The sequence below is a fragment of the Chiloscyllium plagiosum genome, unplaced genomic scaffold (genome assembly GCF_037043375.1).
Source record: "Chiloscyllium plagiosum isolate Xiang-an unplaced genomic scaffold, Cpla_swu_hap1 HiC_scaffold_5, whole genome shotgun sequence".
In the NCBI taxonomy this organism is placed as follows: Eukaryota; Metazoa; Chordata; class Chondrichthyes; order Orectolobiformes; family Hemiscylliidae; genus Chiloscyllium; species Chiloscyllium plagiosum.
In genome coordinates, this window is record NW_028270143.1 from 94,060,460 (window position 1) to 94,082,396 (window position 21,937).

Sequence of the window (21,937 nt, forward strand, 5' to 3'; positions counted from 1 at the left end):
AATTTTCTGTCCTTATTCTGTCTGGGGTACATGTGGGTCCAGACTCTCAGCAATGTAGTTGACTTTTAACTGTTCTCTGGGCATTAAACGCTGACTTAGTCCTGAATCCTATGAATGAATAAAAAAGCCATCGCATCCACACTTTTTAATTTCAATTTATAGGAGCCTGCACTGTGAGTGTAGTACTCAGTTGAAAGAGGTACATGTAAACCACTGTTATATATGGTAGTGCTTTAAGCCTTGGATGATGAGAAGCGAGGGTGGGTGTTGTATTTATTGCGATTGCAGTGGGAAGGGGGTTGGAGCTGATTGAGCTGTATAGCAAACTGCTGGGGATGGTATGATTCCTTGAGAATTCTTACAGAGGAGACAAGAAAGATGTGTTTAATTTAAAAATGAAAAAGTCCACTGACCAGGGGAAGACTCCTTGTCAAAGAAGCAGTAAAAGAGATATATAGAACATAGAACATAACAGCGCAGTACAGGCCCTTTGGCCCTCCATGTTGTGCCGACCTGTCATACCAATCTGAAGCCCATTTAGCCTACACTATTCCATGTACGTCCATATGCTTGTCCAATGACAACTTAAATGTACTTAAAGTTGGCGAATCAACTACCGTTGCAGGCAAAGTATTCCATACCCTTACTACCCTCTGTGTATCAATGGGAAAAGACAGGGTAAGTAATGATAAGCTATTTCCACTGGTTGGGCACTCTACAGGTCTGAGAATGAGGGCCAGACCATTTAGGAGAGATGTTAGGGGAGCATTTGTACACGCAAAGGGTGGGAGAACTTTGGAACTCTCTTCTACAGATGGCAGTGGATGCTGGATCAGTTAAATCTGAGATAAATCTTTTTTTAGGCAAAATGGCTAGGAGATGTGGGCCAAAGGCAGGCATATGGAGTTAGACCACAGATTAGCCATTGAATAGTGAAACAGACTCAAGGGGCTGAATAGCCTACTTTTGTTCCTATCTTCCTAAGCAATAAAAAAAATTTATTTAGCAAATACAAATCTCCAGAGCCAAATGATCTCCCCCTCTTTTGTTGACTTAAAGGTGATTGGTCCGTCAATTCAGCTGAGATTTTCAAACTTTTTTCAATGTGTGGATAGGTGTTATCTGGTAACTAACATACTGCCCCCTGGCAAGGTAATTCACTCTTTGCCCACCCATCCCCATCATTAAAATGTGACAGGGGAGCGCATGCAGGAGAGTACCTTGCCCTTTCAGGGGTCTCAGCATTGGTGTTTTGGGTCACCAGGAGTTGCCAGCCAATCAGAGGCCAGCAGCTTCTAGGAACTTGTATGGCATAATGGATGCCACCATTTGAGAGACATAGTTGTTCACAGGTTATCTGTATATATGTTGAACAGCACTGGGGCTAGCACTGAAGCCTGTGGTAGTCTGTTAAGCAGTCTTCTCCATACTTTTCGCCCATGTCCAAGGTGGAGTGTAAATCATTTGATGCAAAGGAGTATTTCAATAATTGCCCCACACTGGGTTGGAAACACTCTGAGCAGCTTTAGGAGCTGTCCTGTGTGCCACATTGTATCATAGGCAGCTGCCAGGGACAATAGCATTGTCCCTGTCTTCAGATTCTTGAAGTCATTTTCAATGCAGGTGATGATTAATCACATTAATCCCATGCTGAGCCTCTTCTGTTAATTAGCTTAATCAACGTTAAAGATGATGAGTATCACAAGATCCTCAAAGATCTTAAAGCAAACAAATAGTAGTGAGATCAGTCAATAACTGGCTGCCAAAGTGAGACCATTGCTGCTTTTGCAAAAGCAATGCTTTTATCCCTTATGCCAGACTTTCAGGAGTAATTTTTTTTAGAATTGTCACCGTATCCCTACAGGATGGAAACAGGGCCTTCGGCCCAACAAGTCCATACCGATCCTCCGAAGAGTAATCCACCCAGACCCATTCCCCTGCATGTAGCCCCTGACTAATGCATCCAGCTTACACACCCCTCCACAATACGGATACTTTTGCTTGGCCAATCCACCTAACCTGCACATCTTTGGATTGTGGGAGGAAGCTGGAGCACCTGGAGGAAACCAATGCAGACACGGGGAGAATGTGCAAACTCTACACAGACAGTCACCTGAGGCTGAAATCGAACCCGGGTCCCTGGCACGGTGAGGCAGCAGTGCTAACTACTGTGCCACCCCATTTTATGAGCTGATGATCCTTGAAAGAACTGAGTTAGCAAGGCATGAGCATGGGAGCCAAGTTGTTTGAGGGATTCAGATGTATGTTGTCATATTGCACTGCTTTGTCACATTTCAGACCTCTTAATGCTTCCTCTAGCTCTGTGATCTTGAAGGGATCAGAACTGCTGTGTCCTCCAGTTTTTGCAGTTTATTACAGATTGTCTGTTTTGTTTTCTTTTCCAATGCTGTCTTTGCTATATGGTGATGATAACGAGTAACTCAATCTCTAAAAGTCAGTGATAAAACATTTTATCCCTCTGCAATCTGATTCCCTGAGAGCCAGCACCTTACAGCTGGCTACATCTTACTTACCTTTACTTAGGAACTGCAACCTTGCTTTGTGAATAAGGGACTGTAGTGGCAGCATTGACCAAGAAGTCTGGGTTCAAATCCTAAATACCTCTAGAACAGGTTGACTGGATATTATATGGACAGTGAATAATGTTAATTTCTGGTGGACATGAAAAAAGTCTGATCTGGAAAATATATTCTCCCATCCATGGCCTGTGCATTTGTAGAGGTGGGGAGAGATCCCTTAACTTTTATCCCTTTTGCAGATCTCGTTCCCACATGGAGGAAGCCAGAGAATCCAGCCAAAGACCACCAAGAGGGTTTATGTTCAACCCACCCCCTCAATCCCTGCAATAAATTTTCATTTGCACTGCGGTCTTCTGATTCAGGGAGTTGCCTTAAAAGTTTTTATTCAAAGTTTTCTAGAGGAGTACCAAGACACAGTTAAGTCTGGCAAGTCCCAAATCCATATCCAGTAGATATACCTAAACTGGCCATACAAAGACAACAGGAAGGCTTGTTCATGCGTTGCATCAAGACTTCTATAAAAAATGACCTATTTGTCTGTTGTAAAGTCTGTATAACTCTGTATAATTTAACACTGATAGTATCCAGGTGTTCATGGATGCCTCCAGCAAAACAGACTCAACATAAACATTCATCCCAGTGGAGCTGTATTGCAGGAAATAAAAACAGCTGGATCTTTATCTCACTGAGAACAAGATTCCAGTCAGTTATTTATTTTAAAAGATCCCAAGATAGATACAAATGAAAATAGACTTCCAGTTCATTGTGTTCATCTTATTCTGTATCATAGAAATTGCGGTGGTCCTTAATTAACATGTTCTGGTGTTTATTCAATACTAAAGTGGAGCATCTCACCTCATGCCCCTTCATTAGAATTGTTTGTTTTATCATTTCTTTTGTTTTATCATTTCTTACCCACAAAATTGCTGCAAGTCTGAATTGATAATGGTGCATGAAATGAAATAGTCAGCTGAATGCTGTAGAACACAGAGGCGTTTCCACAACCAATAAGGTCAAAGAATTCAAAAACCTCTGTAATGGGTTAAAAAATGTAAGTTTGAATGAGTAAACTTAATGTCAAAATAGATATACAAAGAAAACTAAAAAGACGAAAAGGAAGATTGGATGCAGAAAGTAAAAAGAAAATATTTAAGATGTAATACTTTTGACATCTGCTTAAATAGTTCACAACCTTAATAAGTGAGGCTCTACATTTCCTACCTGGACAAAGAGATTGATTAGGAGACCATGGAAAATGATGATTTGGAGATGCCGGTGTTGGACTGGGCTGTACAAAGTTAAAAATCAGACAACACCAGGTTATAGTTCAACAGGTTTAATTGGAAACACACTAGCTTTCGGAGCGTCACTCCTTTATTAGGTGGTAGGCCTGATGAAGGAGCGTCGCTCTGAAAGCTAGTGTGCTTCCAATTAAACCTGTTGGACTATAAACTGGTGTTGTGTGATTTTTAACATGGAAAATGATCACGTTGTTCAATAATTACTTTTACTGTTAATTACTAGATTTAATTTCTTGTAGTGAGCTTAATGAACAAATGCGAGGTCTTGCACTTTGGAAAAAAGAATACAGACATGGACTATTTTCTAAACAGTGAGAAAATTCATAAAGCCAAAGTACAAAGGAATCTGGGAGTGCTACTCCAGGATTCTCTTAACTTGCAGGTTGAGTCCGTGATTAAAAAAGCAAATGTAATATTGTCATTTATCTCAAGAGGAATTTAAAAGCAGTGATGTGCTTCTAAAACTTTATAAAGCTCTAGTTAGGCCCCATTTAGCATACTGTGTCCAATTTTGGGCCCCACACCGCAGGAAGGACATATTTGCACTGGAGCGGTCCAGTGGTGATTCACACGGATGATCCCTGGAATGGTAGGCCTAACTTACGATGAACAGCTGAGGATCATGGGATGGTATTCATTAGAGTTTAGAAGGCTGAGAGGAGATCTAATACAAACTTACAAGATAACGCATGGCTTAGGAAGGGTGGAAGCTGGGAGGTTGTTTCCATTAGGCGGGGAGACTAGGACCGGTGGACACGGCCTTAGGATTAGAGGGAGTCAATTTAGAATGGAAATGAGGAGACATTTCTTCAGCCAGAGAGTGGTGGGCCTGTTGAATTCATTGTCTCAGAGCGCAGTGGAGGCCGGGACGTTAAATGTTTTCAAGGCAGAGATTGATAAATTCTTGATCTCACAAAAAATTAAGGGCTACGAGGAGTTTGCAGGTAAGTGGAGTTGAAATGCCCATCAGCCATGATTAAATGGCGGAGTGGATTCAAAGGGCCAAATGGCCTTACTCCCACTCCTGTGTCTTATGGTCCAACATTAATGTGTAAATACAGCAACCAGGTAATGTGTGTTTCCCAAAAAACACATTTTCGAGACCCGAGATAAATTTTTAACCAGTAAGGGAATCAAGGGTTATGGGGAAAAGGCAGAAAATTGAGGATTGTCAGGACAGCCATGATGTCATTGAATATTGGAGCAGACTCAATGGACCAATTGGCTTACTTCTATTCCTACCTTATTATTCCCATTTTAACAATGATACATTTGTTTGCTGCAAACAGATAAGAGAAAAAGGGTGAATAGGTTTCTCCATTATAATGATTACTGCTGAAAGTTTCAAGGCAAAACCACAGAAAGAAATGAGAACAGAACATGCTGGAGAAACTCAGCAGGTCTGGCAGCATCTGTCAAGAGAAAGCAAGGTTAACGCTTTGAGTCTTTTATATGTGACTCTTCTTCAGATTTCTGAGGAAGACTCATGTTAAACTGGAAACACTAACTTAGTTCCTATTTCCAAAGATGCTGCCAGGCCTGCTGAGACTCAAACATATTCTGTTTTTATTTCAGATTTCCAGTAACCGCATGTTACTATAGATTAGATTAGATTCCCTACAGTGTGGTAACAGGCCCTTTGGTCCAACAAGTCCACACCGACCCGCCGAAGAGTGACCCACCCATTCCCATTTCCCTCTGACTAATGCACCTAACACTATGGGCAATTCACCTGACCTGCACATCTTTGGATTGTGGGAGGAAACCGGAGCACCCGGAGGAAACCCACGCAGACACGGGGAGAATGTGCAAGCTCCACATAGACAGTTGCCGAGGTTGGAATTGAACCTGGGACACTGGTGCTGTGAGGCAGCAGTGCTAACCACTGAGCCACCGTGCCACGCATGTATTTTACTTTTACTGCGGAACAATTTTTTTTCTTCTTTGGGCAAACATTTAATGGGGGTGTAGATAAACACAAGAGGGAGAAGGGAAAAGAGGGATATTTTGGTCATTAAATAAAGAAGGACGGAAGGAAGGTCAACATGGTATCATTGGACTTTTTTTTATTCTTTTATAGGATGTGACTGTCAGTGATTAGGCCAACATTTTCTTTTCCTTCACAATTGACCTTGAGAAAGTGTTGGTGAAAAAAAATGTTTTAAAAGCTGTATAAGTATTAGTTCCACATTTGAAGATCTAGAATTCTAGTTACATGGTATTGGTGACATTTGATAATCAAAGACGGAAGAAAGAACAATGTTTCTGTACCACCTTTAGTAACCTGAGGATGTCCCAAAGCACAGCCAATGTGGTAATTTTGAACTGTAGTCACGTAGTGATTGGAATAGGGGCCAGGTCAAACTCATTGACTATGAGCTACTCGATTTCTGAGCTGTTAACCTGGGCAATATCAGGGAGCCCCGGCTGACAGATATAAACAGGAGATTCTGAGAATCTCCTCATTCTCGGAACTGACTCTATGCTGCCTGGTCAGAGCTCTTGTAATCTGAACATGTAAATAAAAGGGTGACTTGGTCACGGGATACCGGCCTCTGTGCAGTTATTTCAAGTCACTACTGTAGTATTGGAGTCGTGATAGCCAATCTTCATATGGCAAATTCCCACAACAGCAGCAAAAGATTAATCAAATAATCCACTCCAGGATGTTGGTTGAGAGCTAAAGATTGGAACAAGGGGAGATCTTCCCTGTTCATGTTTAAATACTATTGTAAAATCTTTTTAATCCCCCTGATAGGACATGGTTTTGCAATAAAGCTGGCATTTCTGAGAAGATAGTATTCTTTTAACTCATGAAACAAGAGCAATACCACTGAAACTCAGCTGGCACCTTAACATAGTGGAATGTGAAGAATTAGGTCAGGTATGTATGCTTCCATCCATCAAGTGAAAGTAGACTTCGAGGAGATTTTTTTGTTGCTGTATCACACTTCAGCTACCCTACCTGACAGGGCTCCTGCCATAAATAATAAATAATTTATTGAGAAGCAGGATATCATTTGGCCTATCATATTAGTGCCAGCTGACCGAAGCAATCCAGCCTAATCCCAGTTTTGAGTTCTTGGTTCATTGGTCTATATGTTTTGTCACTTCAAGTGCATATCCAAGTATTATAGAGTGTAAACACGGCTTCTGTTTTTCCTGGCATTGAGTTTCAGGCCTCACAAAAAGTTGCCATAGTCCCAGCGTCTCATTAGAGGGAAATGACTGGTGATGGTTTAACCCAAGAGTTACCACGATCAGGTGAGGGGAGAGGTGGAGAAGGAGAGTTCTTCATAGCAATCTCAGCTGCTGCAGAAATTGAGCCCATGGCTTCACTCTGTATTTTAAACCAGCCGTCCAGCCTACTGAGACCTACTGACCTCTGAGTGAAAAGCTTTTCTCCACACCTCCCTGCTAATCCTTCTATTAATTGCTTTAAATTGATGCTCCTTCCTGAATGGCCTCTCTGTTAACACAAGAATGGAAGAAATTAGAGCAGGAGCTGACCGTATTGCCTGTCATGCCCGCTCTGCCTTTCAATACAATCACCGTTGATCACGGCTTCAATTTCACCTTCCCATCCACTTCCCCTTGATTCTCTACAACAACCAAAATCTGTCTGTCTCAGCCTTAAATAAATAGGATGGCGCATTCACAACACTTTGCAGTAAAGAATTCCAAAGACTCCCAGTTCTTTTAGTGCAGCAATTTAACCTCATATTAGTCAGAAATGATACCAATCTAATTAGGTAATTTCCAAATCTAATGCATCTTTGAAAATCATAGTGAGCACATCCACTAGCTCTGCAGCTAGTTCTTTTAGAACCCTAGACCATCAGGCCCTGAGAATGCGCCAGAGCTTAGCTCCTTAAATTTCTCCAGTGTTTTTCTCTGCTGATATTAATTACCTTAATTTCCTCACTTTTTTTAGCATATAGATTACCCTCTGTTTCTGGAATGAAAGTTGTGTATTCTGTGAAAATAGACACAAAACATTTGTTCAGTACTTCTGCCATTTCCTTATTTCAATGATAATTTTTTCTGTCTCTGCTGTCCCTTTTTAAATACTAATAAAAGCTCATATATTATGTTTTAATGTTGTTTCCTCTCATTATGAAGTTCTTCTTTAAATCCAAAACTATTCTTAACTCAATGTTGAGGCATTTCAGCACAGCACCATAGCTGATAATAAAAAGACATAACTTGCAGGTAACAATTTATCTCAAATTCCAATCTGTGATGAGAATGTAATCACAGTGAAATTTTATGAGTGTTGCCACCTTAGGCCAAGGCTTTGTGCAGAGCCTGGTTAGGAAGTTCAAATGGTAAATACTGGGACTCTTTATCCTGAGTCCTATTATTGACTTTTTCTTAAATATTTTAGTCAATTCTATTTTCATTGACATTTTAATACCAGAAAGTGTTCTTAAAATGAATATTACAATCAATTTACTCCATTTGAGAAGTAGAGAATCTCATGTGCTGAAATGTTCTGATTATATATTTCCATGATTTACTAAGGAATCATTTGATAGGTGGACTAAAGACAAGATCTTGTAATTGGTTAAGCCCTGCATATACCTACGAATCGATAACTGAAACTTTATTATTAGTCTGTGTCAAGCCAGCTTGTTGTTATAATGTGGCCAACTGTGGAACTATGGTTGCACTGAGTATATGGAGGAAATACTCCTCCTAGTGTTAAGGCACAAGGCAATATGCCCGTCATTAATACCTTCCTGCTCTCTAATTGGCATATTGAATACAGGAATTGGGACTTCATGTTACAGCTGTACATGGCATTAGTGAGGCATATTTGGAGTACTGTGTATAATTCTGCATGCCCTGCTATAGGAAGAATGTTATTAAACTGGAAAGGGTGCAAAAAATATTTACAAGGGTGTTACCAAGACTGGTGGGTTTGAATTAAAAGCAGAAGCTGGATAATTTGAGATTTTTTTCCCTGGAGTGCAGGAGGCTGAGGGGTGACCTTTTAAAGGTCTATAAAATCATGATGGGCATAGTTAAGTTGAATACCCAAGTTTTTGTTTTCGCCAAGCTAGGGGAGTCCAAAACTAGAGGGCATATGTTTATGGTGAGAGAGGAAAAATTTTAAAGGGACTTGAAAGGCAACTTTTTTCACGCAGAGAGTGGTGCGTACATGGAATGAGCTGCCAGAGGAAGTGGTGGAGGTGAGGTCAATTACAAAATTTAAAAGACATTTGGACAGGTACATGGATGTGGGATGAAGAGGAATATGGGACTGGCTCAGTTTAGGAAGTGGGACTGGCTCAGTTTAGGAAACCTGGTCAGCATGGATGAGTTGGGCTGAAAGGATCCATGCTGGCTGACTCTATGACTCTATGACTCTATGATTCTATGAATCTATGAATTTCAGACATTTTCCAATAAGTTTCCATCCAGGATGTTGGTAAGCAAAATTAGAGCACATTGAATTGGCAGTACTGGGTGGGATTGAGCATTGCTGAAAATCTGTTGCTGGAAAAGCGCAGCAGGTCAGGCAGCATCCAAGGAACAGGAGAATCGACATTTCGGGCATAAGCCCTTCTTCAGCAAGCAATTAGGAAGGCACATGACATGGCCTTTATTGCAAGACAATTTGAGTTCAGGAGTAAAAAGGTCTTTCTGCAATTGTATAGAGCCTTGGTCAGACTGCACCTGAGTATGATGTTCAGTATTGATTTCCTTACATAAAGAAGGCTGCACTTTCCTTTGAAAGAATGTTAACAAAGGTCAGCAGTGCCGGAAATACAGACAGACAATCGGCAAATTCACTACCAAGGATCTCCTAAACAGCGGGGAAACAGTAATCTGGGGGAAGCTGATTGAGGAAAGTTTGACCTGTCGATATAATGGGTGAAGAGCTGCTCACCTCATTTGAGGCTGTTTCTCTTCCGTGTGTGTTGCTGGTAGATTCACTAGTGTGGGGGAGAAACTGCCTGTGACTCAAATAGCAACAATAATGGAAATAAGGAAATAAAAATAAGGAATAAATTAAGGACAGTAGAGACGAGGAATGGGACACCTGCCAAGATTAAAGTGTCTTTTTTTTTGTCAATACTGGGAAGGCATCACATTTTGCCAAAGCTAGGAAGTGGGGTAGAGGGTGTGGATGGAGAGGTGCATTTTGCCAGGTCCACAATTTGCATCTGTTAGAAGTTCCGTCTGCCAGGCTTAAGGTAAGGGAAGCATTAGCAAGGATAATGGAGGCCTAATGGGAACTAATGGGGAAAAAAGGGGCTGCAAGTCCAGTAGAGGGGAGTAGGACACTGAAAAAGGGAGTTGTGGGGAAAGAGGAGAATGCAAGGGGATTGGAAGGGAGAAGAAGCTGTAAGAGCCTGCAAAAAGGGATACTTTTATGACTGGACCACTGTTACTAATAATGTTCAAGGAACCTTTGTAATTGATTCCTTGTTTTTCATGATTTAAGTATAACAATTGACAGTGTTCATCACAATAGCATCCACCACATTTTGTCCCCCCAATAGTACCTCCTGAATTAAGCTAGAGATTCTATACTAACTTGTAAAGAATTCATGACCATAGTGATTTCAAGTTTTCTTTGTTCCCAGTTAGCTTGTTATTCCTTTATTGACAGGTTTAAACCAGTTTTCTGTTGCCCCTTGCAGCTCTCTCCCCCATTTGCAGCCTTTTTTTTCAACCACCACCATCACTTGAGGCTTGTTTCTCCCTCTAAACCCCCTTGCATCCTCCTCCTCCCCTACAACTCCCATAAAACCATAAGATATAGGAGCAGAATTAAGCCATTCAGCTCATCGAGTCTGCTGTTCCATTCGATCATGGCTGATATGTGGGCTCTACCACAAGCTGTTCCAAAAATATTCTCGTAGACATTCCATGAATTCCTTTTCTTGAGATCCACTACCAACCTGCTTTTCCCAGTCCACCTGTATTTTGAAGCCCTCATGATTATTATAATAATGCCTTTCTTACATGCCTTTTCTATTTCCTGATTTATTTTCTGCCCTACATCCTGACTACTGCTAGAAGGCCAGTACATAACTCCCATCAGGTTTTTTTTTCCCTTTGCGGTTCCTCAACTCTAGCCATACAGATTCTACACCTTCTGACTCTATATCACCTCTTGCTATTGATTTCATTTCATTTCACACTAACAGGCAACCTCTGTCCATCTGCTTGTCCTTTCAACAGGATGCGTGTTATTTAGTTCCCTGCCCTGATTCCCTTGCAACCACATTTCTGTGATACCCACAACATCATTTCCACCAATTGCAATCTGTGCTACAAGCTCATATGGTACACTATGTGCATTTAAGTCCAACACCCTCAGTCCTACGTTGATTGCGCCCCTCTCATGGTTGTCCACTCATCCGCTGAGCCTGAAGTTAGATTCCCAACTCTTTTCATACTCTCTGTCCTATCACTTGTTCTGGAAACATTAAGAACCTGTGCTGAGCCCTCCCCTCCTTTTATTTTTTCAATCATTTTCCATATAACTGAACCCACTTCCACTTCCTTCATTGGTCTCTGCCTCTCTAAATAACGAGATTATCAACAATTTTCTAACAATTTGCTGAGGTTAGGCTGATCAGCTTGTACTTACTCGGGCTACCCCATCTTCTCTTTTTAAGAATGGTACAATATTATGACTCTGTCAGTCCTCCAGCAGAGGGTCTGTGTCAGATGACGATGGCCAGAAAATTCTCTACTTCTTCTTTGATTTCATTAACTACCAAAGGATACATTTTATTCAGAACTTATGTGGTTTATCCATTTTCAAAGCAGTTAAACAGCTTAATATTTTGTCCCACACTATTTTTATTCCATCCAATATGTCTCAATCCTGCTCTTGAGCTGTGGTGCTTACTACAGTTACAGCATCTGTAATGAAATAAAACAAAGCATGGAAGCTTCATGTTGGTGGGCAAGAAACAGGACAATCTCTTATTGGGATCATCATGGAGGTGGTCCCTTTAATTGCTGCACTATTATGGGCAGAAAGTAAGTTTTTGAAGCAGGAGGAAAGATCAAAGGCCTTTCAGCTTGAGAACATCAACAAATTGCAGAATGGCTAATTCCATGAGAGGACACTTTAACATGGAGGTGTCCAAGCACCAACTCCTTAGAAACTTTAAATGACTATCAGAAAAGGCAGCCAGCCGATCATGGAGTGTGGTGCATGCATGTGTGTGCACACATATGTGTCTGTGTGCATGTGCACACATGCATGTGTGTGCATGTGAACATGTGTGTGTGTGCATGTGAACATGTGTCTGTGTGCATGTGCGTTTGTGTCTGTGTGTTCACACACGTGTGTGTGCATGCACGAGTGTGTTGTGTGTATGTGTGTGTGCCTATGTGTGCATGCTTGCTTGTATGTGTGTGCTTGTCTGTGTGCAAGCATGCGTGTGTGCATTTGTGTATGTACATGTCTGTGAGTGCGCGTGCATATCTGCATTGTGTGCTTGTCCATGTGTGTGCAAACACACATCATGCATGACTGTGTGCATGCATGCCCATATGTATGTGTATGCATGTGCGTGTATGCAGGTGTGTACATTCACACGTGTCTCTGTGTGTGCCGGTGTGTGTATTAGGAGGTTGAGGAGGAGTGCAATTCAAAGCAATTTTTTAAAAATTCATTCACAGGTAGTGGGTTCATGGAAGAATAGAAGTAAAAATGCTTGCCCCTGTTATAATCCTACAAATACGTGATGGAGCTGAGATGACTGACATTGCTGTGGGTCTGCAGTTTCCTTCCAGCACACTTCCTTTAGGGAAGGATTGCCATCCTTACTTGATCTGGCCTACATATGAGTCCAGACTTTCAGCAAGTGGTTGACACTTAACTGACCTTTGGGCAGTTTGGGATGAGCAATAAATGCTGGCCTAACCAGAGATACCCACATCCCATGAATGAATAAAAAGCAGTTTCTAAGAATTGCAGCAAAATAACACAGTGTTTTTCCAACAATCGACACTGGTTTCATAGCCATCATTAGACTCTTTTCTAAAATTTTATTGGAATCAAATTTCATAATCTGCCATGGCAGGATTCAAACTTGGGACCCAGGAGCATTACCTATATCTCTGCACTAGTAATGTAGTGGTAACATCACCAGACCAGTACATCCAATCTTGCAAAAAAAAAGTCCCAGGGCTGAGATGACTGACTTCCAACAAGCATAACCATCTTCCTTTGTACCAACCAGTGGGATTTCCACCAATTCCCATTGACTCCAGTCTTAATAGGGCTCCTTAATGCCACAGTCAGTCAAATGTGGCTTTAATGACAAGAACAATTACATTCATCTGTTGTGTTTAAACTGAAGCTGTAATGAGGTCAGGTTCTGAATAGCATTGATGGGACTCAGACTGTGCATCAGTGGGAAGGTTATGCCAATGTAATTGTTGTTTGATAGGACTGTTGACACTGCTTCCATCACTTTTAGAGATCGCAATTTCCCTTCCCACGTGGTTGAAGATGCCCTTCAACACATCTCATCCACATCCCGCACCCCCGCCCTCACACCCCACCCCTCCAACTATAACAAGGACAGAACCCCCCTGGTCCTCACTTTCCACCCTACCAACCTTTGCATTAACCATATCATCCGCCGACATTTCCGCCACCTCCAAACGGACCCCACCACCAGGGATATATTTCCCTCCCCACCCCTTTCCGCCTTCCACAAAGACCGTTCCCTCCGTGACTACCTGGTCAGGTCCACGCACCCCTACAAACCGCAGGAATTGCAAAACCTGCACCCACACCTCCCCCCTCACCTCCATCCAAGGCCCTAAAGGAGCCTTCCTCTTCATCAAAGTCTTACCTGCACATCCACCAATGCCATTTATTGTATCCGTTGCTCCCGATGCGGTCTCCTCTACATTGGGGAGACTGGACGCCTCCTAGCAGAGCGCTTCAGGGAACATCTCTGGGACACCCGCACCCATCAACCCCACCGCCCCATGGCCCAACATTTCAACTCCCCCTCCCACTCTATCGAGGACATGCAGGTCCTGGGCCTCCTCCACCGCCGCTCCCTCACCACCCGACACCTGGAGGAAGAATGCCTCATCTTCAACCCCAGGGCATCAATGTGGACTTCACCAGTTTCCTTAATTCCCCTTCCCCCACCCTACCCCAGTTCCAACCTTCCAGCTCAGCAGCATCCCCATGACCTGTCCTACCTGCCTATCTCCCTTCCCACCTATCCGCTCCACCCTCCTCTCTGACCTAACACTTTCATCTCCACCCCCGTTCACCAATTGTACTCTTTGCTACCTTCCCCCACCCTCCTCTCTGACCTATCACCTCCATCCCTACCCTCATTCACCTATTGTACTCTTTGCTACCTTGTCCCTACTCCCCCACACCCCCCACCATTTATCTCTCCACCCCGGAGGCTTTCTGCCTCTATTCCTGATGAAGGGCTTTTGCCCAAAACATTGATTTTCCTGCTCCTCGGATGCTGCCTGACCTGCTGTGCTTTTCAAGCACCACTCTGATCTAAACTCCATCACTTTTCAGCTGATTGAGAATACCTGATGGAGTAGTAGTTGGCTGGATTGGAGTTATCTTGTCTTTTGTGCATTGTACATACCTCGACAATTTTCCACATTGTTGGGTAGATGCCAATGTCTAGCTGTACTGGAGCAGCTTGACCTTGATTTGATTTGATTTATTGTAGTCACATGTACCTAAGTGCAGTGAAAAGTTTTGTTTTTCGAACAGTACAGACAGATCATAGCAAACAAGGACATGCAGATCATAGGGTATTTAGACAGAGTGAGGCCTACAAGGTTACAGCTGCACAGGAGATGCACAAAGCAAGATCAATGTTAGATTTCAAATTAGAGAGGTCCACTGAGAAGTCTAATAATAGCAGGAAAGAAGCTGTTCTTGACCCTGTTGGTGTGTGTGTTCAAGCTTCTGTATCTTCTGCCTGATGGAAGAGGTTGGAAGAGAGTATTACGAAGGTGGGAGGAGTTTTTGATGATGTTGGCAGCCTTTCCGTCTTTCCGCAACAATAAGCTGTGTAAATAGAGTCCATAGATGGGAGGTTAGCTTCCGCAATAGTCTGGGCTGTGTACAAACTTTCTATAGTTTCTTACAGCAGTTGCTGTACTAGGCCTTTATGCACCTGGTTAGAATGCTTTCAATGGTGCACCAGTAAAGGTTGGCGAGGGTCCTTATGGACATGCCAAATTTCCTATACCACCTGAGGAAGAAGAGGCGTTGTTGTGCCTTCATGTCCATTGCATCTATGTGGGAGGTCGGGGACAGATTGTTGGTTGTCATCACTCCTAGGAACTATGGGATGACAAGTTCTGGAGCAAATGTCTTTAGTAACATTGCCAGAATGTTGTCAGAGCCCACTTCATTTGCTGTATCTAATGCCTTCAGCTGTTTTTTGATATCATGTGGAATGAATGAAATTGGTTGAAGCCTGGCATTGAATGATGCCAGGGACCTTAGGATAAATCATCCAATTGACACTTCTGGCTAAAGATCAATGTAAATACTTCAGTCTTGTCTTTTGCACTGATGTGCTGAGATACCTCATCATTGAGGATGGGGATATTTATATAGTATCCACCTCCTGTTAGTTGTTTAATTGTCCACCACGATTTTTGACTGGATGTGACGGGACTGCAAAGCTTAAATCTGATCTGTTGGTTGTGGGATCACTTAACTCTGTCTATTGTATGCTGCTTCTGGCAAGCAAGGACTCCTGGGTTATCGCTTCACTAAGTTCTCTCTTCATTTTTTTGCATATCGATGGTGCTGCTCCAACTGAGATATGGAGGGTTGGCCCAGAACTGAAACTAGGAGAAAGTGAGGACTGCAGATGCTGGAGATCAGAGTCGAGAGTGGGGTGCTGGAAAAAAACAGCAGGTCAGGCAGCATCCGAAGAGCAGGAGAATTGCGTTTCAGGCAAGAGACCTTCATCGTTCCTGAATCGTCGGTTCTCCTGCTCCTTGGATGCTACCTGACCTGCTTTTCCAGTACCACACTCTCAACCCAGAACTGAGTCTGCAGAGTTTGGTACATCTATCTGAAAATGACAGGCTATCAATGTCATCACCAACTCAGAATATCCCAGGAAATTGTCTCCTATCCTAATGACCAGTATTGAAATTTGAAATGCAACAAAAATGTCTCCAGGCGTAAATCTAACTCTGGAATGTCACACCTGCAAATGTCAAAGAAGTTTCAAATGGAAAGATGCACTACAAACTGAACTTTAATCACCAGTGATCATCTCAGAGTGGAAACATAATGGTTAAAAATGATAGTAATGTTGGCATGAGGTATTTTGTGTTTTCCCCTGTCAAAAATGCACAGGGACGAGGGAAAAAGCTAACTTTAACCCTGGTTTGTGTGTCTTAGTGACCTGATGCCCTAATCTGTGAAGGTTATAGCTCTCACAAAAGCCATGACATACCCCTGCAATACATCTCAAGATAAGGAAAAAATACATTCTTACTTTGAATACTGCCAGCCACCATTGAAAAGAACCAGGACAAAAGAATTTCCATCAACCTTTAAAGTCAAGAGTCTCAAAACTGACTGTACTACAAACAATATCAAGGCAACTGGTAGCTATCCCTGGGGTCCTCTTGTAACACAGTAGTAGTGTCCCTATCCCTAGACCGGGAGGCAAGTCCTAACTGCTTTAGAGCTTATGGTCACGATTTGATCCCACAGAAGAATTAGAGTGGGTAAATTGTCACGTTGAAACCAAAAACAAAACTGCTAAAATCTGTTTTGAGTTCGCATTACCATAGTATACAGACGTCAGCAATCAACACTAACACATTCCTAGCAGAATTAGGGAATTTACTTTTGAGGAGTTGAAAGCTCTGTCCCTTAACAGTTCAAAGATTTAATGAGACACTTTCCTGAAGAAACTCTCCCTTAATCACACCCAACCAACTAGAAATGATAGATTTGGAGGGAGTGATAGAAAACTGAGCACTGTAGGAGCAAGAGAAATGATGGGAGCCCTTCTCAAGACTGAAAGTGTGCTGTTAAGATGAAATATGATTCCAAAACATCTGTCTTTTAGCTGTCGAAAGGTGGGACACATCAGGGCACTTGGATGTATTAGGGTACCATATACCCCAAACTGAGAATGGGAGTCAGTCACAGAGCATAACAGACTTCCTGGAGTTTTTTTTAAGTAAAATCCACGTAATATGGTCAAGCTTTTAATAGGCAGAGAAAACTGTTATTAATGCTTAAATCACATCGAACTGCCTCAATGTAATCATTGTTCAAACATAACATCGGCCTTTTATATCACTCAATGGCAACAGATCACTCAGAACATTGCCAATTTCTTGTAAAACTATCCTCAGTAGGACTGCAGGAGTCCCACCTATATACATCAGATTTGATCAAAAATATACAGATGGCAGGCAATCTATAATCTTTACATAACCTCTGCAAAGTAGCATTAATAGCAAACCATTTTCACAGTGGAAAGTAGTGCTCAGTCTCAATGGACATTTTAATGGCAGCTGTGTATACGGTACCTATGTATCTTGATAAATTGTTCCAATGTTAAACACTGATAAAATATAAGAGCTACATTGATACTTCTTAATAGGTGGCTTAGTGTCGAGATTGTAGGAGCTCTCATGCATGGAATTTTTTTTTAGCTTGCAGCCTTTGGATAACACAAATGAGATCCCCCCTTTTGAAATGCCGATTAAGACCTAAATGCTGTTGTCAAAATATGAGACGCTGATGCCAACAGACTGAGTCAGCATCTCTCCACAGCTGCCTCTGGCTAAAAAGCAGAGAAATATTATCTGGGGAGAAATGGTACAAAAATATTTATAGTGTGTTTCTGAGCGTGTGCAGTTCAGCGTTACAAATTGGTTTGTCAGACCAGAGAATACAAGGGCAAGTGAACGGAGTAAAACTGAAGCTTGATAATGTCAGCAATAGGTTTATTGACCTGTGAATCTTAATGGATAAAATAATGAACAATCGTCTCGAGAGTTACATTCTGCTTCTCCTTTTATTTTAATACATACAGCGATGACTTCTGCAGCATGGTTTTGTCCCAGAGCAACCTGCTGTGACTGAAGCAGTAGCAATATGTTCAGTGTGGAGGACCTCCTGATTTCTCATGGCTATCAACCCCCAAAGAAAAGTTCAAAAGACAAACCCCTGCCTTCCGATGAGAACACCTACACCAGCTGCCGTTGCGAAGGGAGAGAGAACAAGCCTAGCCATGGAACAGTGAATGGATATGAGACCGACACTGGGGCCTATTCTGCCAGCAGGCACACACGCAGTCTGGAGGGCTCCTACAGTGACAGCGAGGGCAGGGACAGGAGTGCAAGAAGACAGGCTGGTGTCAGCTGCTGTGCTGATGTGCAGCGTTTGCCCACGTCTGCCACAAGGGAAGCATGGTGAGTTAACGAGCTGTTGCAAAATGAAACAAAAAAGCCTTTACAGCAGATATCAGAATGGTGTGATGTAATGTGCTGATGCTCTCCTATACAGTAATGAAGAATGCTTGAACAACTGGGTTCATTGCATATGTGGTCACCTGTACTAGATTGAACGCCATTAGAATTAAGTGGAATTTACCTTTGTTTCATAAATTCTCTGAAAGCTGTTCAATGGTTTCCAGTGCTGTTCTCTTCTTAATTTAAGTTGGATTTATTTTGAAGTTGTGAAATATTTTACAGGGATGTTTACTGCTTGTTGCTTAGGGGAAGCATTACAAATGACTTAACATCAATAGCAATTGCAATTACAGAAACAAAGTGCTGGGCTCTTTATGAAATGGTGTTTGTGGTAGTTGGACTGTCCATACTGCCTAAAGAAAACTATTACAATGTAAAAAGCAATTTGGTGACCATCACTTAAATCATTGTCACAAATTGTATTGGATTGTGAGTACCATTGCAAGTTTATACTTTTTAATTGCTATACTAGTGGCCTCCAATTTACGAATGTCCGGTTTACTATTGCTCATACTAAGGAATGTGATCCCATGCAGGGGTTTAATTTTAAAGATCCAATATATGAACCGTTTCCTGTACTTATGAATGGCTACATCATATTGTCCTGCGTGCTATTCCAACTTGTGCACAAATCAACTTGCGAATGGATGCAAGGGCACAACCCATAGAATCAAAAATATCATGATATTGGAAAAATGTTTCCAATCAGGTTAACTGCTCTCATGTTTTCATGGGTAAATACACCATGTAAAGCTTGCTAGATCATTCAGATCTATAGGATGTGTGATCTCTGCAGGCAGACCATTTGGGGCCCACCAGGGTCTGGAACAGAGATGGATAGGACATAAAATGATCAGCGTTTGCCATCATGCTGGTTTCCCAAAACCATTCCCAACACCAAACAACTTAGGAGCATGGGTTTTGGGAGCTTGTATTCCTGCAACCTCCCTGTTCTTTATAAAGACACTGACAGGAAGTGACTGGGCATTTCCAGTTCTCTGAAATGACAGAGTGTAGTCTAACTGCCTGAAGGACAGGGCCAGCAACAAACCATTGGTGGGGGGAGCAGTACTCACAGCCGATCTATCGGCCTTCAATACCTGATAACTAATAACTAAATAATACGTTGACCCATAAGTAATTCAGAGTCACAGTGGGATTGGTAAATGGCCGAAAAGGTCAGGCTGGGCCTTTCTCTGGCAATGAGCCTGTTTAGAGAGGTATATAGCTCGGGCTGTTCTCATTCTAAATATAATGCTACGGGAGGCACAGGCCATCTTTTCCTTTCTGAGGCAAGTAGTTCAAGTTGACAAATATCCAGATTCCCCGGACACAGCTCAGGAAAACGTACCTCGATCAGTATACTTTTAGCTTGTAGAGGGGTGTGGCTGGAGGAGGAGCAGGGGCATGATAAAGTCTGCATTTGATCCTGGAAGTAAAGGGAAGTTGGTAAAAGATGGTGGGCGAGTGTTGAGGCAAACTAGTTAAAATGCACACCTCAGTTCTCTAGGGCTTTGTCCCAGCTATTTTACAACCTTTGAGGTCCCTTGGTGCTCATCCGTCACACTGTTCACTCACATCATACAGCCCTTCATATACTCCCAGTGTCACATCCACACCAATGCATGCACCCCATGGACCCCACACTCTCCCCTCATCCCTCATGCCTGTTGCTCACCCACCTTTAGTGCCTGTCACACGCTCCAAGCCACATCCATAGTCTCGCATTCAGTATTCACCATGGGCAAAGTTCAGACATTATGTGAAAACAAAACAAAACTTCCAAAAAATCTAATATATCTCTTAATTATGCAATCATAACAGTGACAAAGCTTCCATTTATAAATTCAAAACTCTATTCAGACACCATATCAAAGACAATCGTAGAATTGCCTCTTTATACTGTCAACAATGAATGCAGACTCCTCCTAAGATAAGTGTAGCCTTTGAAACTTAGTCAATTATCCAAATTGACATAAAAATAATCATTGGAAAATGTAGACAAAAATGCCCTATTGAAACTGAGCAAATATTTTATTCTAATCTACACCAGATGTACTGTCAATCAAAGCAGTCAATGGAGGTTTTCTTAAACTGTCACTGACAGCGGGAGCCTTTTTATTTCTTTAAATTATGGGTATCAAAAAAGTAGTGATCTTGGAAACATAACAGACTGCTATCGGCCCTTCAAGAGAATTTACATGTACTCTGTCAATTCTTGACACCCATGCTATGAATTAAGGCTTTTTGCTTGAGCGCAAGTAGGGTCCATTTTAATTCATTATAAAGTGCACATGACTCTGCTGAGTTCAGTTCCCTTTGTGTGAGATTATACCCCACTCCACCATGTAAAGACAGCTAGATCTGTCTAAAATGGAAGGAGAGACAGTGGGAAAAGGCAGAGTTTCTGCCTCCAGGTCTCACCATTGTTTTTAAACCTTCCTCCATGATAATCCACCTATTAAGTTGACATAAAATTAACTCTACTAAGTAATGCAAATTTCTAAGCTGTTGTAGGCTTTCCACATCCCCACTGATGTCTGGGTTCAAACTTGCAAAGTTAGTTATTTGCAGTAATGGCAATAAAAAGGACAAGAACAATCTTTTGCATCTTGTTTCATTCCCAATATGTTTTCTGTTTTCATAATGTCCCCGCCCCATGTAAGATGTTAATCAATGACTGAAAGGGCAGGCAACCAAATTGCTAAAGGCCTGAACTAATGCAGCTCTTGATCCAACTATTACATATGGGAGAGTGGCTGAGGATGATACATCCTCTGCATTTATAATTTTTTCTGCCCTCTCTCTCAACGTAGAAAGTGACTTGCTGAAACCATCTGTGATGATACACAGTGCTGCCAGAGCAAATAACTCTCCGATATTGATTTCATAAGCTATGCCAATTACCCGTATGTCTTACCTACTCTGCTGATACACAACCTGGCTCACTTTAAAACTAAACAGTAGATGTAGGAATTTGTACTGAGCAAAAAAAATGTTGAATGTTTTCAGCAGGAAAGTTTCACATTTGACTTCACATTCCAGGAGATACTCCTGGCAGAGTGCGTGCTGAAAACATTTGACCATGCCAGTGCTGATACGCTGTCTTCCAGTGTTGGAATAGGGTAGTGAATCCTTACCTTGATTAAGATCTTCCTGCAAGTTCTTAATTGTCTATTTAGGTTCTCTCTCACCACAGTGGAATTTATCCAGCTCTATTGTTTCAGGGATCACCTTTTCTTTAATTTTTTCGTGGTCTTGTTTTAGTTTTATTAGTAATTTACATGGGAGAGGAATCATTGGTTTCTTTGCTGGATCGTGAGTGTTGTGATATTCAAAATTGTCAAAGTAAGCAGCCCTATCAAAGTACTCTGGGTACAATTGTACCAGATAAGACCAGTTTTTTTTCCTAACTGCTATCAGTTTTGAAGAAGAGTCACTGGACTCGAAACATTAACTCTGCTTTCTTCCTATAGGTGCTGCCAGACCCGTTGAGTTTTACCAACAATTTCTGCTTTTGTATTAGATCTTTGTTGTTTCTGATAGGAGGCACCTTTTAAGAAGTGTATTGCCTTCAACCTTCAGTGTCATCCCCTT

General features: G+C 41.9%; 1 protein-coding gene across 7 annotated transcripts in view; it reads left to right on the forward strand.

Moving 5' to 3' along the window:
• The window catches only part of jcada (junctional cadherin 5 associated a), a 235,614-nt gene that overhangs the window by 139,368 nt on the left and 74,309 nt on the right, over positions 1-21,937 (forward strand). For all 7 annotated transcript variants that reach the window (XM_087987475.1, XM_087987476.1, XM_087987473.1 and 4 more), the window contains exon 3: positions 17,902-18,280. In XM_087987475.1, coding sequence (XP_087843601.1) covers positions 17,964-18,280 — 317 coding nt within the window. In that variant the 5' untranslated portion in view covers positions 17,902-17,963. The remainder of the gene's footprint in view (positions 1-17,901; positions 18,281-21,937) is intronic.